General features: G+C 40.3%; 1 protein-coding gene across 1 annotated transcript in view; it reads left to right on the plus strand.

The window, feature by feature from the left end:
- MICU2 (mitochondrial calcium uptake 2) overlaps window positions 1-18,518 on the plus strand; it is a 163,236-nt gene that overhangs the window by 104,917 nt on the left and 39,801 nt on the right. The window contains exons 3-4 of the mRNA XM_086621449.1: window positions 14,793-14,824; window positions 14,939-15,014. Of these exons, the coding sequence (XP_086477575.1) occupies window positions 14,793-14,824; window positions 14,939-15,014 (108 nt within the window). The remainder of the gene's footprint in view (window positions 1-14,792; window positions 14,825-14,938; window positions 15,015-18,518) is intronic.

Here is an 18,518-nt window from a genome sequence, read left to right on the forward strand (position 1 = left end):
CGGAACTGGCAGATAAGTTGCTAAACCATTATCCATCATATTTGAGAAGTCGTGGCAGTCTGGTGAAGTTCCCACTGACTGGAAAAGGAGAAATGTAGCCCGCATTTTTAAAAACAGAAAAAAGGAAACCCAGGGAACTACAGGCCAGTCAGTCTCACCTCTGTGCCCGGCAAGATCATGGCACAGATCCTCCTGGCAACTATGCTAAGGCACATGAAGAAAAAGGAGGTGATTGGTGACAGCCAACATGGCTTCACTAAGGGCAAATCCAAATCATGCCTGACAAATTTGGTGGCTTTCTATGGTGGAGTTACAGCATTGGTGGATAAGGGAAGAGCAACTGACATCGTCTACTTGGACTTGTTCAAAGCATTTGATACTGTCCCACACGACATCCTTGTCTCTAAACTGGAAAAACATGGATTTGATGGATGGACCACTCGGTGGATAAGGAATTGGCTGGATGGTCGCACTCAAAGAGTTGTGATCAACAGTTCAATGTCCAAGTGGAGGCCAGTGACGAGTGGTGTTCCTCAGAGGTCAGTACTGGGGCCAGTGCTATGTAACATCTTTGTCGGCAACATGGGCAGTGAGATCGAGTGCACCCTCAGCAAGTTTGCAGATGACACCAAGCTGTGTGATGTTGTGGATACGCTGGAGGGAAGGGATGCCATCCAGAGCGACCTTGACAGACTGGAGAGGTGGGCCAGTGCAAACCTCATGAAGTCTAGCAAGGACAAGCGCAAGGTCCTGCATATGGATTGGGGTAATCCCAAACCCAAGTACAGTCTGGGCAGAGAGTGGATTGAGAGCAGCCCTGAAGAGAAGGACTTGGGAGTGCTGGTTGATGAGAAGCTCAACATGAGCCGGCAATGTGCGCTGGCAGCCCAGAAAGCCAACCGTATCCTGGGCTGAATCCAAAGAAGCATGGTCAGCAGGTCGAGGGAGGTGATTCTGCCCCTCTGCTCTGCTCTGGAGTACTGTGTTCAGCTCTGGAGTCCCCAACATAAGAAGACAGGCTGAGAGTTGGGGTTGTTCAGCCTGAAGAAGAGAAGGCTCCAGGGAGATCTTCTAGCAATCTTCCAGTACCTAAAGGGAGCCTACAAGAAAGTTGGAGAGGGACTTTTTATAAGGACATGTATTGACAGGACAAGGGGCAATGACTTTAAACTGAAAGAGGGGAGATTTTGATTAGTTCTAAGGAAGAAATTCTTCCCTCTGAGGGTGGTGAAGGACTGGAACACCGGGTTGCCAGAAGTTGGATGTCTCGTCATTGGAAATGTTAAAGGCCAGGTTGGATGAGCCTTTGAGCAACCTGATTTAGTGGAAGGTGTCCCTGCTTATGGCAGAGAGGTTGGAACTAGATGATCTTTAAGGTCCCTTCCAACCCACACCATTCTATGATTCTGTGTGAATGGATGGTGCATCGCTTATTGCAGAATTCCCATCTTTTAGTAAATCTTGAAAACATATCGACTGCAGAAATACACATCACAGCACTGCAGCAACAATGTAGCTTGTGTGGAATCTCATAGGAAGGAAATACTAATTTTTGTTAAAACATGATTTACTTTGTTCTAACTTAAAAATTTTTCAGCGGTTGGACTTGATGATCTTAAAGGTCTTTTCCAATCTAAACGATTCTATGATTCTGAATTAACCAAATCGTTATGGCCACTGCAATAAGGCACGATTAATATCTGGGTTTAAGCTCTTCTGTGATTTCTCGTTACTTTGGTTCTCTTTGATCTTTTAGGGGCGTTCTCAGACTTTTCATGATCCTGCTTCTCTTTCCTTTACCACCTTATCTTCTGAATAAAGACAACGTTTCAAATTAGATTTATTTAACTTTCTTCATTCTGGTACTCAGAATCTAGCCAAAACTAGATTGCTCTGGTAGTCCTTTTGTGTGACAAAAACAGGATAAGCCTTTCTTAGCTTAAAATACAGGAGCTTTCCGTTATCACTTACATACCCTTGGAGTCCCTGCTGTAGGAACACTTCCCAAACATCTGTTAATTGCTGTGTGACAGATGTTAATGATGTATAAACAATCCAGACTCAGCAGGGGCTGTTACTGGTTTACTCAGAGCTTCTGTATGTGCTAATAAAAGAATGAGCTAATCTTGGAAGTAAAAAGAAACTCCTGGCTAGTTTAAAGGCAAAAGCAAGAATGACGTGGACCTTCAATTGAAGGAGAGCAAGTCAGGCACTGAAAGGAACTCCAATTAATCATGAGAAGCAAGAAGGAATGAAAGAAAAGCTAGAAAATGCAATAATGTCTGAACCTGGAGGGTTATGGAATAATGAAGTAGGGCTGCACAGGATCAGTAAAATGCCCAAGGCAGTAGGCAGAATCTTCTTTCTGTAGGAAAATTCCCAAACATGGTCATTAGAATGTCCTTATCTTCTCATGGTGGCAACTGGAAAAAGTAATGTCATCACTGTGGCCATCTGCATTAAAATGGCCTTCCTAAAATTTTCATATAAGGTTGTACTTCAGAACCTTATAAAGAGAAAAGATTCCTTCTGGAAATTCTGGCATGACAGGATCAGCTCAATTCAGCTCTGAATAGCAATTCTCTTCATCACTAGTCGTCCTTGTAATCTCCAGGAATCTAAAGTATCTCAAGTGCTACAGTACTGCACCTATGCCAAAAAGTCTCTTCCCCTAAAATAGCACTTCTATTCGTTTTCCTTTCCTTGTGCTGATCCACTAATCACTAATGGGAATTAGTTGCAATTATTACAGTTCTGCTGAAAAAGTAAGTGATGCGTTAGGTTCTACTAGAATAGACATCCAGAAATGCAGTTCATCCTTTTAATAAAACTAATTGCAAAATTGATATTTTCTTTGATGAGTGTTTATTCACCTTTTTCTTTCAATGGATGATGTCGGGAGAATTTGGGAGGATGAGGAACAGATGGATAATATCACCAATTGCAAAAATGCAAGTATCTTGAGTAAAAGGATAGAATATTAGCAAGTAGGTCCAAAACAATCTTGTTTACTTTCTTTCATTTAGATTGTCGTATATTTTAGAAGTCCCACTTACCCACAGTCAACATGGATGGTAATTAATTTACTAAAGCAATTCCAAATTTGTAGTAAAGAGGATGATTCCATCCCTTTTTGTCCTCTTATACAAATGTATTTGTTGTTTCTTCAAGAAAAGTCTGCTGCAAAGCAGAGGTGAATAGGAGCTAGATCTGTAACTAGCCCAGGTCACCCATGCAGTAACTGAACACCATCTGGTGGGTGTTCACTTAATCCCTTCATTCCTAAGCAGAATTTATATTGGTTATAATTTACAAATTAACTGTTTTGTAAACTCACTAGCAATGCCCTCAGACATCTAGTCACTGTAAATTGCATGTTCATGAATGGGGCTTATGTTCTGGTAGATAAGCATAATAAGTGTCTGAATTTTTTTGATTTTTACCATGCTCTGGACAGCAAGACAAAATGTCCCAGGCCCTGAGCTTAAACACAGAGCTCTCATTAATGAAATGACCATAACAGAATTGTTTCCTTTCAATAAAATGCCCAAATTTCCTGTTAAATCCAGTACTTAGTACTCTCATGTCTTAACAAATAAGGAAAAACCACTATCTCTTCCTTCATAGGTCCCTGGTGAGAATTGAAGCCAGGATACAGTCTTCAACTGCGTAAGACTCTTGTTGCCTTTGGTATAAGCAAAGGGGAAAAATCCTAAAACTCCACATGAAAACCTACCACCTATTGCTTATATTTGGTGTTAGTGTAGGTTACAAAAGCACCCAAACGAATATTTTCCTATTGTGAAGTTGGTCGGGTGACTGTAATCAATTAGAGAGATGTCTTGTATTCATAGCTCTTCTAGAAAGAAATGTCTGCAAGCATATTCAGAACCCAACTGGACATGGTCTTGGGCAACTTGCCCTGACTGACCCTGCTTTGAGCTTTTCCAGTTGTTATCATGAGAAGATAAGGACATTCTAATTGCCATGATGATCTCCAGAGCTCCCTTCCGACTTCAGCTACTCTATGAATGAGGCAATTTCCCTTAACCACAGAGGGTGAGCCCCACTTCATGGGTCTTCTCACAAGCTCCTCTGAAACTCCTGAGACCATCTTTCACTATCACCGAAAAGGTGCTGTTTGTGCTATATTCCTTAGAATTATTAAGACTGGGAAGGAAATAAGAACAATAAGATGTTGGAAAGGATGTATTTAGTCTGTGGAGGATGTAGGGCAGCCCTAAAGGAGTCAAATTCTAGACATTTGATGGAAGGACAAAGCATTCGGAGAATGAAACGGGAGCAACAATTGCCACCACCATTAGAACAGTGTGGCAATAGAAATTAGGCATGCTGATGATGAGATTTCCAAATTTTACAATAGCAGTGCAGAAGACATCAGCCATCTCTTTTTTTTCTTTTTTCCTTCCAGAGATTCTGTTGTATTTTTCCAATCAGCTGTCACCTCTTGGAGGTTTTTTTGCAATATTTCTAAGAACTTTGACTGCATGTTGCTGCAGTGGAAGTAGATTAATATTTAAAAGAAAACTGTTTTAACAGAAAAGAAAGTATTAATGATGGTATAAATAATTTTGATATGTGATAGGGTGAAACAGGAAAAAAGTGATCTACTATATAAACTGGATCTAAATGGCTTTTTATATTTACAGGACTCTTGAGAGCTCACTCAATTTATGTGAAATGTCAGTGCTCCCGTTTACTTACCCACTGCAGTAATTTAGATTGGCTTGATGCACTAATATGTCAGACACAAATGCTGTAAACGCCCTACATCTGAACAGAATTATGGTAACAGCACTATGTTTATCATGCTGATACCATGAATAACTCAAAGTTTTTCACAAAATATTTCCGGTTTTAATTTTTAAATTATATCAAGTTATTACTTTTTTTTTTTTCTGTTCCACTAGGAATAAGAAATGTGAACAGTACCCTGAAGTTTGTACAAGGATGAGTAAGTTTAAGGAAAAGCAAACTATTTGATAAACAAAGCAGTTGAATTAATGTCACTATTGTCTTTTGAACCCTAAACTGCAGCTTAGTATTGATAATATCTTTCGAATGCGTGAACATGTATTGGCGTGCACATAAACTGAGGAGATAATGCACAAGCAAAAGTCTGTTGGGAGCAATAGGACAAAGTAGGTGACCCACATGATCGTTTCTGGCCTTGTTATCTGTAGTTCTTGCATGTTAGAATGTTCGTTACATATCAAAGTGCAATAAATAAACCATACAGTTACTTCACATAATTTGACACAGTTCGATATGATTTGCAGTTCCTGCTTTAGCTAATAAATTGCATCAAAGCAAGAAGGTGAAAAACATAGTTCCCTCTGACACATGCTGTCTTTTTCCTTATTCCAGGGTTATAAGGTAGCTTTATGCTAGTGATTAATTCCCATGCAAAGGATGAGTTCTTCACCTGGCATCTCAGTTATGTTTGCCAGCAAGTGAATCCAATTTGTAATAATTAGTAGTCTTTAATATTCTTGTGCTTAGTCTTTAACTGTATTATTTCATATGTATTTTGTAAGATGCGTGTGAAAACATGTTTGTCATGGTAGGGAAGGTATATGGAAGAATGCAAATTGTAAAAGAAGTGGCTGAATGAGATACAGTAGGGATAGTTGCTACAGTGGTGATGGTGGCTTTGTATTAGAGCTCATAAGCTTAAGTCAAGTCTTACACATTGAGGTAAGAATCAGTTTCTGGTGCTGTTAAGGTCTTGACCTTTTCGTCCTTCATTTTGATTGTGAGACAATTAATTTGCACACATTTTCATTCTGAATCCAAATTAGTTTCTGCTTACAATTAAGATGCAATTTGCTCAAGTCGTGCATGCAGTTAGATTTTTAACTGTCATTTTATTGTTGTTGTTCTTATCCTACTTTATTTGTTCTTCTAATTTTTGTTATATTCTTTTGCCATAAAGTTGATTATACAGCCCTTAGGACAGGAATCATGACTTCTAACCCTGTCTAGTAGAGTAACAGAATTAAATCTCTAGTGCTACAAGGCTATCATAATAGTTTGTCTTCATCTGTTGTTAGCACCTTAACCTAGCTTGTTCTGTGACACTATTGTATTTAAAAAACTAGTCTTTGTTCACAATATGATGCTATAGAAATCATCTCTTCTTTATTTCAGGGTAGGATCAAAGTTCGTTAGTTGAGTCTTCTTGAAGGCTTGAGCTTAATAAGCTAGAGCTTATGCTGTTCTCTTTGCTAGACAAGACTGACTACCATCTCAAGCCTAATACTAGGAATTTTTCTTGAGTTGAGGCTCTACCTGCCTGCTCTTTGTGGAAGGTCCATGGTTTTGTGCAGATTCAGGAGATACCATCCATCCCAAAAGTCTGAACTGCATAATGTTCTCTGTAGGTTGGCAGGAGTCATTCTCCACCCTTCTGGTCTCAGAAACATATATTATGGATACATTTTCTTCCAGGTAATCTTAATTGTCGTTTATAATACTTTACTGCTCCAATTATGCAGCCACTCTGCCTCTGGAACTGTAGTACACTTTGCCCTTGGATCTGATTAAGTTCTTAATAAAACAGAGAATACATGCCCTTAGCACTGCTAACATCAGGCTGATAGATAGGAGGTTGGAAAAACCAGATTACAGATAGAACAAATACAAAAAGCAGTCATGGTGTGAGTTCTCATCTGCTCAATTTAGATATATAAAAGCCAAATGTCAGATCAGAGCGAGTGATTGTAGCATCTCTTTAAAGCTAATAGAAGGAAACAGGCAAGTCCAAGGCCTGTATTAGACACCCATCTCAACCTGGAATAAATTGTTCTTTTGCTGTGTTTGTTTCTCTCCCTTGACTATAAAGGCAGCCTGGGGTCATTAGTCAGGATGAGGTTTGTCGATGGAGATAATATCTTTTATTAGACCAGCTGCTGTAAGTTGGAAAAATTAGACAAGCTTTTGGGCATATGAGCTCTTCTTCAGATCTGAAATAGAAGCAGCAGATTTCAAAGTTAATTATAAACCCTTTTCTACGTATGTCCTTACACCATCGTATCGACAGCAAAGCACCATAGAGATCGCTAACTCAGATTTAGGCATCTAATTTTTAGACATCTAAATGAAGCCAGAGGAACCAAGCATGAAGTGCTTATTTGAGAGTTTGAGGACTTGTGTTTCACGTGACACATTTTTCCTCTGGATGCTACTTCCAGTCCTGAGCTGAGAGCCAGGCCAGAGAGTCGGCAGCCTTTACTGCCGCAGAGACGTTGATGTGCGATCGCGCTTTCGGCTTGGCTTCTTGCTGCTTATGTTACATGTGAAGTCTGAACTCGCATCACGTGCTCCTTTTGCAGCCAAGGGCTGCCATTACACACCTGTCAGACTTTTCTGGTGTTTTGGAAGAAATAACTTTCTGTGTGCGATATATCGTTGCAGTAAAAGTCTTGTGGTAAGCTTGGAAGTTTGAACCTATTCTCAGCTTTTCCTATCTACAGTTTGGATATATTATTAAAAAGAGAGCAGATCTGGGAGCAAGTCGCTTTCCCTGGATAATACCTAAGGAGAAGTTGTTCCCCTGCTCTCCCCACCATCCCCACAAACTGCTGCTACAGTCCCAGTGAGGACTGAGCTGCTCGCGTGCTCTGTTAGTGAGTGCCACAAAATCTCCTTTTACCCTGATGCCTTTGCTTATTTTGGAGCTCCTGGCACTGTTGGTGATTCAGTGCCGTGGTCTCTTTAACAGGTTTTGTAAACTGACTTATCTTAATTTTTCAGTCTCTTTCAGTTTCCTGAAAGACTGTCATGCTTTGATGTTTTCTCCCTACATCAGCATCCCACCCGTTTTACCCCGGGCCGCCGTACTCACAGAGAAACCTTCCAGTATTGACTGGCTCTGATGCAACTGCTCTTCTGACATGGAGATTTGCCAGCGCTGGCCTCAGCCCAGGACTGTATGTTTCTCGTTTCCTCAGAGGAACGATTGCTCTAAATAAAGGAGGACAGATGCAAAGCTTGTTTTGTAAAGCATATCAGAAGCTTCTATTATTGCAAATTGCCTTTTCCACTGGGCATACTTGGATTTTAATTCAGGTGGTTCAATTCACTAATTCACGTGATTGAAATTACTTTTATCAATTATCTTTCAATGGAGCAATGCACAAGTTCAATAAAAGCTTTCTAGCTGAAGTGGATTCTTCATTCATTTAAATTGCACACTCATTTATTATTCACAATTGGTTTGCCAGGAGGTATCATAGCAATCTGACCACTTGGTTAGTCATACTTTCAAAAAGCCTTAATTTTTTTTTGCTGTCCTTGATTTATCTCCAATATCACTAATATTTCAAACAGAGGCCTTAAAGAACTAATTACTGGCTTGAATTTTTGCCCTTTACATTATTTCATTAGCAGTAAGTACTTTATAAATGCATAGAAAATCTTTAAAGAGCTGAGAATATAAATAAGGCGAGTAAACAAAGGACATCTTGTTGAGATAAGGTACTTGTCCATTATCATAAAAAATATCTGAGAGTGAGCTGGGAATGAAATACAAGCTATTGAATTTCAATATTCTTCTATTATAGGCTAATTTAAACAGAAATTTTAACGGGTCTCCCCAAAGAAATCAACGTGCACGATTCTTTTCTAACCCAGCTCACCAGGGCTCAGGGGCAGGATTCTCAGAGTTCAGCTTGTGTGAAAGCTGGCAGTCAGCTGAAAGGGAGAAATACAAATTCTTATTCCTACACAGGCAAGGCTGCAGGGTGGGCTCTGCTTTAAAGGCCACAGCATGAGCTGAGCACAGTGGGTTTGGGTTTTAAAATGCCCTGATCCTGTCCGCAGCTTACAACTGTGCTGAAATCCCATCCAGCTTAAAAGGTTTGTTTCACTCACCATTTTGCAGAATCAGAGTTTGGTTGAACTGTAACTGCTATTCTCTTCTTATTTTTTTCAGGAAAAACAAAATGGTTTCCTAGTACCCCCGTATGACTTTGAATTTGCCAAGCTTCAGCAAAGATAGCAATGATTGCCATCTAAAATGAAAAAACTACGAGGACAAATTTTTTTTTTTTACTTGTTTATCACTGCATCTATCTGAAGTGGAGCTAAAAAGAGATCCTGGTCAAACCATCTCAATGTCTTTGCTGCTAAAAAGAACAGGGATTTGTTGTCCTCCTAGTAAAACATAGCTATTTTATACTGTTCTCATTTGAAGTTCTGGCTGTAGAGAAAGACTGTTTCAAAAATTAATTTTCATTTCCATATTACAAACATAGAGCCATCTTGCAGACATGTAAAATTATGCTTTCTTGCAGATAGTAGTAACTTCTCTACTTTTGCTTTGGCATTTGATTATTGTTCTTACAATGGTTGATCTTAGTGATTTTGTTCGTTCTTTGGCTCTGAACATCTTTTGTCAAACCTAAGCCTTTCCTTAGCTATACAGGTGTAAATGGGTGTTACGGAGTGCAAGTGGATACTTGTTTAATTCAGCCCTTTCCTAATGTTAATCCTAACATTGAAGTCAGGTCCATTCTACATCTTAGTGTAAAAAACTGATAGGTGATGGAAACACTTCTATTGTAAGAAATGTATGTGACAAAATACCTAGGTTTGCCAAGGGCAAATTAAGACTGACGTAGCTGCTCTTGGCAGTGTTTTCTTAATTACAGTTGTCAGCTAAATTTCTTGGCTAACAGCACAGAATTTGTGTGCTTCTAAGTAGACTAGGTATGCATTTAACTTAAAAAGCTAAAATGGCTTTTTGTCCATGAAAGATGTCTGTACCTTGTTGTTTTTCATGGATCTGCTATAGATGGCGAAAATTAGATGATAGCATCTGTAAAATATGTAGAGACCCTTGAAAATATTCATTGTCCTTTAAGCCAGAATTCCATCACAGTCTTGGCAGGTCTGTAGGAAAAAAAAAAAAAAATATTGTTCTCATTCATTTAAGTTCAAAACAACAAAAATTAGAAGTTTCTTTTTCTGATAACAAACTAAGACTGTTACTACTACAAACAAGTTTTCTAATGTCATTAATTTACCTATTAGTAAGAATCTATCAAGGTAAAAGAATAAAACTATAGAAAAGTGCATTGTACAGATCTTTTACTTATTAGATGAAATAGTTCCTAATAATTATAACCATTGCCTGCATTCCTCAGAGAAGGACTTAGATCCTGATGTATTTGTAGGCATGAATGGAGTTAAATCCAGTTGGCAGGTGGTCACAAGTGGTGTTCGTCAGGGCTCAGTATTGGGGCCAGTTCTGTTTAATCTCTTTATCAGTGGTCTGGACGAGGGGATGGAGTGCGCCCTCAGTAAGTTTGGAGACGACACCAAGTTAGGCAGGAATGTTGATCTGCTTGAGAGTAGGAAGGGTCTACAGAGGGATCTGGACAGGCTGGATTGATGGGCCGAGGCCGATTGTATGAGGTTCAACAATGCCAAGCGTTGGGTCCTGCGCTTGAGTCACAACAACCCCATGCAAGGCTACAGGCTTATGGGAGAGTGACTGGAAAGCTGCTCAGCGGAACAGGATCGGAGGGTGGTGGTCAGTAGCTGGCTGAATATGAGCCAGCAGTGTGCCCAGGTGGCCAAGAAGGCCAACAGAATCCTGGCTTGTATCAGCAATAGTGTGGCCAGCAGGACTACAGGAGTGATTGTCCCCCTGTACTCAGCACTGATGAGACTGCACCTCAAGTACTGTGTGCAGTTTTGGGCCCCTCTCTACAAGAAAGACCTTGAGGTGCTGGAGCGTGTCCAAAGAAGGGCTGCAAAGCTGGTGAAGGGTCTCAAGGGTCTCAAGTCTTGTGAGAAGCAGCTAAGGGAACTGGGGTTGTTTAGCCTGGAGAAAAGGAGGCTGAATGGAGACCTTCTCACTCTCTACAACTACCTGAAAGAGGTTGTAGCGAGGTGGGTATCAGTCTCTTCTCCCAAGTAACAAGCGATAGGACGAAAAGAAATGGCCTCAAGTTGCACCAAGGGAGGTTTAGATTGGATATTAGGAAAAATTTCTTCACCAAAAGGGTTGTCAAGCATTGGAATAGGCTGCCCAGGGAAGTGGTTGAGTCACCATCCCTGGAGATGTTTAAAAGACGTGTAGATGTGGTCCTTAGGGACACAGTTTAGTGGTGGCCTTGGCAGTGCTAGGTTAACAGTTGGACTAAATGATCTTGAAGATCCCTTCCAACCTAAACAATTCTATGATTCTGTGTGTCAGAAATTATGGCAGCAAGATTTAATTGATAGAAAGGAAGAGGCTTTTTTTTTTTTTGTTAGTGTCTGAACTGGCTAAGAAAACTGTTCATACCTTTGCAGTGCAGAGGAGTTAACCTTCTTTTCCTAATTGTTGTAGATAAGGCCTTAAAAGACTTGGTTCTTCAGAGGGCTGCACATTTGATACAGTAGCGTGCAATATTAACAGAGCTTTCCTTGTTGGTGTTCAAAGGGATCTCAGTGTTAAGAAGTGAATAAATGGAGAGAATAAGCACCAAGAGCTAAATGAGTATTCAAGGAATATTATGAGTGCTGCAATAAAAGTAGCTAATGTTTCCAAGTGAAAACTGAGATTTGAGTCTTCACAGATGATTTTATATGGTGACAATACCAATAGAATATAACTGGATTAAATTCTTAGAAAATATTCAAATAATTATTAGAGGAAATTCATTCTACAGTTTAAGTTATTACATTATTATAAGTTCGTATTCTAATACTTTACACAAACAGCAATGTGAAAAATAACACGTGTTCCAAATGTCAGATTTTTTCAAAAAAATTCATAGTGTATGGGTACACATATTTGCTGACATCTCTATGCCATTTTCATTTGACTAGGTTATTAAATCTTTTGATTTTGAAGCCCATTTGAGAAAAACACCATTAAAAGGCTCCACATTTATTACTTTGCTGTATTTATTACTTAGAAAAGTAGAAATGTCTCAAATCTCTCAATCTGTCCCTTTCCCTCCTGTGTTTTTGCTTCTTACGGTAGCAGCAGCCCCTTGTGCAGTCAGCCATGGTAGAGACTGACTCTCACCCACCTCATTCTGCCTCTCACCACATCCTGGAGTGATGTGAGCGTCCTCCTCCTCTTCTGCCACTCAGCAAAGGCTTCCTCGTCTCCACTAGCCCTTTCACCCATGCCAAGCCTCCCAAGTCAAGGGTAACATGAGCACCTCTGTGTCGTTGTTACTGTCTTTTTGTCTCTGAAACAGGTCAATGAGCATGTCAACATCTTAAACATCCTCTGGAGGGTGGCCATAGCTGAATGCAAGAGGGCAGATGTTGATGGCTGGTGCAGCCATTTGTGTGAGCTCTAGGCAGTTGCAGTTGTGACTGTGAGCTAGTGAAAAGAGGGTCCACATGTCTCCAAAAGATTTTCTTTCCCTTTCTTAATTTTTATCACAATAGGGTAATTCTCATTGAGGATATGTTCCCTAAAACTGGGTAGCTGAATTGTTTCAGAGTTACTGGGCTGAAAGCAACATGAAGAAGAGAAACACGGACTTAACCAAGTGTAGAGCCTCACAAACTTGGCCAACTAGTGTCTCAGCTGTAGCTCTCAGTGCTTTCTCCTTACCTTCCATCAATTATCCATGCCTTTGCTGTTCCAGCTCACAGAGTTCAGCATGTCTCCATCATCCTACTGGGTGCTGGCAAAAGGTTGCTGCCGAGTACACTGCTGTGGTAGCAGTTGGTGTTCCAGATGTGATGCTCTTGAGGCCACCAGGAGAATGGAATGAGTGAAGCCAATGTTAACCAAATAAGAGTTCATGACTGGCTTCAAAAGAGACAACTACAGAGAGCATTTGCAATGAAAATCACTGCAGGGTGGTTTTCCCTTTTTTCTTTCAGATGCTGTTTTTCGCAGACCTACAGCCTTGCTCCTTCCTTCTAGTAAGGCTTCTCACCTTGTGGGTCTCCCAGAGCCAAAAGAGGTGCTGTAGTTTAATTCCACGTTGAAATGCGCTGTACAGAGGAGGTGACGTTTCAAAGCTGAGATCGGAATCGCTTAATTTGCTAAATAGCTGTTCGTTAAAACGCTCTGCAACAGTGAACAGTGTTGAACTGTGGTGTTACATTGCACTCCTCAGGACTCAGCCTTGCTGGATACAGAGATTTTTACTTGCTCTCCCAGACTGGTATTAGTTGGCTGCTTTTATGTCAAATGAGGCAAAGTAGACGATTTCATACTTCCTTTGAGCTAGAAGATATCTATCTGTGTCGTGTTATATATATATGTGTGTGTGTAAATGTATGTACATGCACTGCACAAAAATGTATTCATCTGCAGTAACAGGTGGTGCTGGCAACACCTGTTGCTGGGGTCACTCAACACTCCAGTATTAAAACCCTAATTTTAGTTGCTTATAACTTTTGTCAAACTTAAACGTTTGGGTTGCAATGTTATGTGCCAGGTGTCTGCCTTAGGCTGATTTGGAGGAGGGGTGTGGGGAGAGGAATTTATCAGCAAAACTGTTACTGCCAGTTCAGGGAGCAGAGGCCAGGGCATTGGTTTGCCTGTACTGAAAAATGAACTATTGCTGGTTGACATGTTCCAGCACCTTCCCTCGTCTGAAGCCAAAAGTTACCAGTGGAGACCCCAAGCAGCTCAGCATGTCTTTTGTCAGCATCATGGAAATTTGCTGTTTCACTGAGAACGTGCGTCTGTCTGGCTAAATTATGGGCCTGTGAAAATGCTTGGGAGAAGTTTTTTGACAGCTGCCCACCAGGCTTCCTCCATCATGTCCATTTCCAAACAGCAGTGCTGCGCTAGTGACCTTTTGGATGCAAGATGCCCGTGAAGCAGCAGAGTAAGCCTGGGAGTGTGAGCACGGAGCAAAGCAGGCTGCCGCACGCAGGGGCAGCGTTCCTCGGAGCAAACGCTAGCAGCTCGGCTTCTGCTTACACAGCGTGAATAAATAAGAGAGAATGACTGGCTGGTATCCAGAGGAACTGGTGACGAAGGAAGCGATGGGCTGAGAGTGGCAAGACTGAAGGAACAAGGTTTTAAGAGCTGTGTGAGGAGAAATGCTGAGAAGACAGACCGGTGTGATAGGGCGGATAGACTCAGAAGGGATGGAGCACAGCTCCTGCGGTCCGTGACCGCAGGATTTCTTTGCCCCCTGCCTAACCAGCTGAAATGTTCCACTGATAATACATCGCAGCTCCTCAATTGGGTGATTTACACAGGAATACAGTCTATATTGCTGCCAGTGGCTCCCCTGTTTGAGTGTATAGGCTCAAACCTACTAATAAAGACTTAGGAGTTTGCATGGTTTCATCTGATGCTGTTTCAGGAGGCAGAGTTGTTCAATTTACTTCTGCTTGATAGGAACATCAACATTTTTATTCTTCTTTCTCTTTTTTAGTATTTCTTAGCTTTTGCAAACTCAGCCTGCACTTGAAGGGTTATTATGCGTGCATGCAAATCCCTTTGTAAATACTACAGTTATTTCTTACTGTATAATCTTGCTTTGAAATCTGTACTGCATTCGTAGCTCACAGTATGCAAAATCACACTAGTAAGTCAGTCATAGATACCAAAGTGGTCTGTGGTTTCATCTGGGTTGCAAGAACATTTGAACAGACTGCTCATATTATTTTTAAATGTTGTCCTTTCTTGATTGTTGTGGGAGTTAGAAACAAACTGCCTGCTGCAAAATACTCTGTTTCATATTACTTACCGTTTTCCCATAAAAATCTGAAGAAATGCCACAGAACCTGATTAAAGTTTAAAGTAAGTTTGTTCTTGAATGATGATGATTTTTTTTTTATTATAGGTAAAGCCTCAGCCAAGAAACTGACAAAAAAGGTAAGCAAAATGTTCCTTTCCTTCTGCAAAAGAACTTGCGTTCTTTCTGTTACCCAACCAAATAGACTTCTCTTGCAAAACTGCCTTTATATTCCCTTGTTTGTGTCTTTAAAGGAGGTAGATGCTGCACTGCTGTGTGTTGCCAAAGCTAAACCAGGACCGACCTTTTTTAGAGAGCTTGGTGATAAAGGTAATGAGGACTTTTGATACTGAAAAATACATCTTGCTTTTTATCTCACCGTTATACAGTATGAATTGAATGTGTTTTTAAAGAAGGTCTCATGGATTTGACTTCATCCCCATCTAACCAGTAGCTTCCTCCTTGGCAAACCTCTCAGTTATGTAAGAGAGAGTAAAGAGGCAGGGCTGGGAATTGAAAGCCTTCCGAGGTGCAGGAGGAGACGTGAAAGAGATCAGACAGCCTACTTGGAGAAGAGAAAGGGGCTAAAAGGATGACTTCAGCACAAAATGGACTTCTAAGACTTCTGGTTAATAAGCTGCTGTTTCACTATATAACTTAAATGCATGGAAACTAAGACCAAAAATAAAATTTGTGTGTAGTTACGTAAAGTGGCATCCCTGATTCCAAGAGCAGTTGAACTAATTCCTTCCTCTTCAGGAACTCAGTGGCCCTTCACAGCACCTTGGTTTCTGTGATAGGTTTCTTGGTTTCAAGACACAAACCAAGAGATGTGCCTTGGTTTCTTTTCACCCAGCATTTCTGCCTTATACGTAAGGGCTACATAGAGAGAACACTCTGAGAGCTGGGATATTGTTTGTGTAACAACAGGAAATTAAAGAACACCAAATAAACACCTTATTAGCATAAATTAATTGAAGGGCAAAAACAAACAAGAGGATCAAGGAAACCAAATAAATGAGTAATTAACCATTTCACCAGTAACAAAGACTGAAATCTCCAAACTAATGAGAAAGATGGGCAGCGTCTATTCACAAGCTTTCTGTGTCGTGGAGTTCAGCGTGAATCCCTTATCCCGTGGACGTTTCTGGAAAATAAAGCTGCCTTTTCACTGCTGCAGTTCCTTGGCAGGCGTGAGCCACGCTCTCTCCATGCCCAGCAGATCTGCGGGCACGGCTGGCAGCTTGTGCCAAGAGAGCAGCCCTCAATGTCATCCTGCAGTGTTTCTCCTGCCCTCTGGCCTCACAGCCTCTTCTGTGTGCGGTTCATTTCTTGCATCCTGGTGCAGCTGCGGAGCGGTCTTCAGCTGGGTGCCTTGCTTGTCTGTGCGCTTCTGCAAGCCTCAGCACACTTCAGCAGCCCTGAAACATCTCTGAACAAGTTGAACAATTTTTTCTTATCTGAGGGAAGGCTGGATTTTGTATTGAATAGTCATTCCCTGCCTTTTCAAATAACTGATCGTCATGTGCTATCCCAGGATTGGGCTTAAAGGATTCTCAGTCTTTAATTCTTGGATATTCTTTTCTATGCCTGCCTTTTTAGAGCCTTTCTTTTTCTAGTAGTTGACATGGCAAATCCCCAAAGCACTCTGCCTGGAAGAGCTGGGAATCCACCAACAGAAAGTGAAAATAGAGCAAATCAGCACAGCCTCCTTTTATTGCACCTCTCCCAGCTGACTGCTTGGCAGAAAGTGGCTGGGTGATATGCTCAGCCTAGCATCTTTTGCATTCTGGACAAGGCATTGATCTCCCCTTGCTTAGGACTGTGGGTCCGTATATTCTGTCCTTCAGAGGTCAGGTGGGAGTTTGAGATGGTGGAGGAACATTCGGTGCAGTCATCCATATGTCTTCACACATGGAGTTCTTACAGTTTTTGGTCATGATGCCTCTTTAGTGACTTTGATGCTTTTGCTTTGAGATGCATTATTATTACATTTTTAAAATGTAAATATTTGTGTATTAAATATGGCTTTTACAAGTGCCAGAATAATGAATCTACACCTGTTCCACTGTTTAGCTGAGATTATTTTAACTATCTTCAAATTTTATTTAAATATCAAATAGAGGGAAAACTGTCATCAGTCCAGTGTGTAAAGCATAACGTTAGGGAATTCTGCCTTCTAGTGGGCAGTTTCAAAATTCATGTCATATTTTGTGGATATACTTATGATTTATTCAGCAATAAGAGTATTGTACTGTCAGCATTTGTTATAAAGTTTGATGGCAGAGATTTCCAGGGAGCGATAGGGAAGGTTCATTTAGTGTTAGAAAAATGACAGTATTTTGCCAATGCTAACTGCAAATACTTGGCTGCAAGTGTGCTGAGTCATTCAACAGTATGTGAAGCTTTTATCTTTTAAATTTTGCTTGGACATGAATATAATTTTCTATGGTTTCTTTGTTTTTTAAATTTGTTGCATTGCATCTTTTAATTTGAGTAATTTTGTAATGATTACTGTAGAATAGAAAATTACCAAAATATTTGATTTACTTTATGGAAAAGGTAAATTGACCATTCACTACAGGTAGTAAAAGGATAATAAAACTAAGAGAAGAATTTTTATGGAAATGAGTCCACGTGTTAGAAAAATCTTATCTCAAATTATTTTAGTATAATCAGTCTGCCAGAAAATGTCAGACAGTCTTTAAGGCACTGAGACGGGTTTTAAAGAAAAATCTTTTTTTTTTACATATTTTTATTATTTTTACCTTTTTACTTATTTCACTATAGCAACTTTTCAGTCAGCTTACGATAAGGTCATGAAAGCAGAGTTTTGCCCCCTGCCATTTCTTGGAAGGCTCTTCTTTTCAGCCCTCTGCAATTCAGGTGAATAGAGCCATCATGCTTCTCCCCTGATCCAATAAGCAGAGTGTTGTCTTTAACTTGGTCTTTTCTTTACATCCTATCATCCCCATATAAATTTTGGAGTTTCTTTCTGCAAAATTTTATAAGGTACAGTGTTCCCCGTCTACTCATATGGTTAAAACTCTCCAGGCACTCAGCATTTTGTATCTCAATTATTACGGCTTTTTTTTTCTCTGACTTTAACAAACATAACCTGCCATGTTAATATATTTTCAAATACTTTGATAAAGATGTTTTTCTTACATGACTCCTTTGAGTGTGTCATCTCTTCTTTTGTATGCCAACACTAGGCTCTCCTTGTTCTATCTAGCGTAAGCTGCTTGTCTTCACCTTCCACATCTTCCCTAGACTATCCCTGTGCAGCACATCTCAAGACAGCCAAGTGGCAGATTCCTCCTTCTCCTTGGCCAGTTATGCTGGACTTCATCACTTGCTGGTTAAATTTCCAGGCAGGGATCTTTGTGCTGATACCATTGCAGTCCATGGCTGGGAGGTGTTTTGTGTGTAGACTTGAAAAGTTACCTCCTTGTCTTCCTTTAAACATTATTTTACTGTGTCACACACAAAACAAAATTAGGGAGCTGGAGTCATGATCACTGCCCATCACACTATTTGCTTGATTTCTTTTCCTGCCCTATTTTTTTCTATCAATTTCTTTGTCTTTTCTTCGCCGTATAAGCTTAAAAAAATGAGGTAGGAGTTCTTCCTCTGTTTCGTTTTGAATTTGTAGAAAATCCTGTACACTTTGGGAACACAATTCCAAGTTTTACAGCAATGCAGATAATAATTTACATTCTTGCAATAACACTAACCTTAACACTTGTAAGCAAAACTAAATCTTTGAGATGAAAGTATTTTTTGTTTCCACAGTGCATTGTGTGACTGTAGTACTGTGCTGATTTACACACG

This window comes from Tauraco erythrolophus, chromosome 1, assembly GCF_009769465.1.
Source record: "Tauraco erythrolophus isolate bTauEry1 chromosome 1, bTauEry1.pri, whole genome shotgun sequence".
Taxonomy (NCBI): domain Eukaryota; kingdom Metazoa; phylum Chordata; class Aves; order Musophagiformes; family Musophagidae; genus Tauraco; species Tauraco erythrolophus.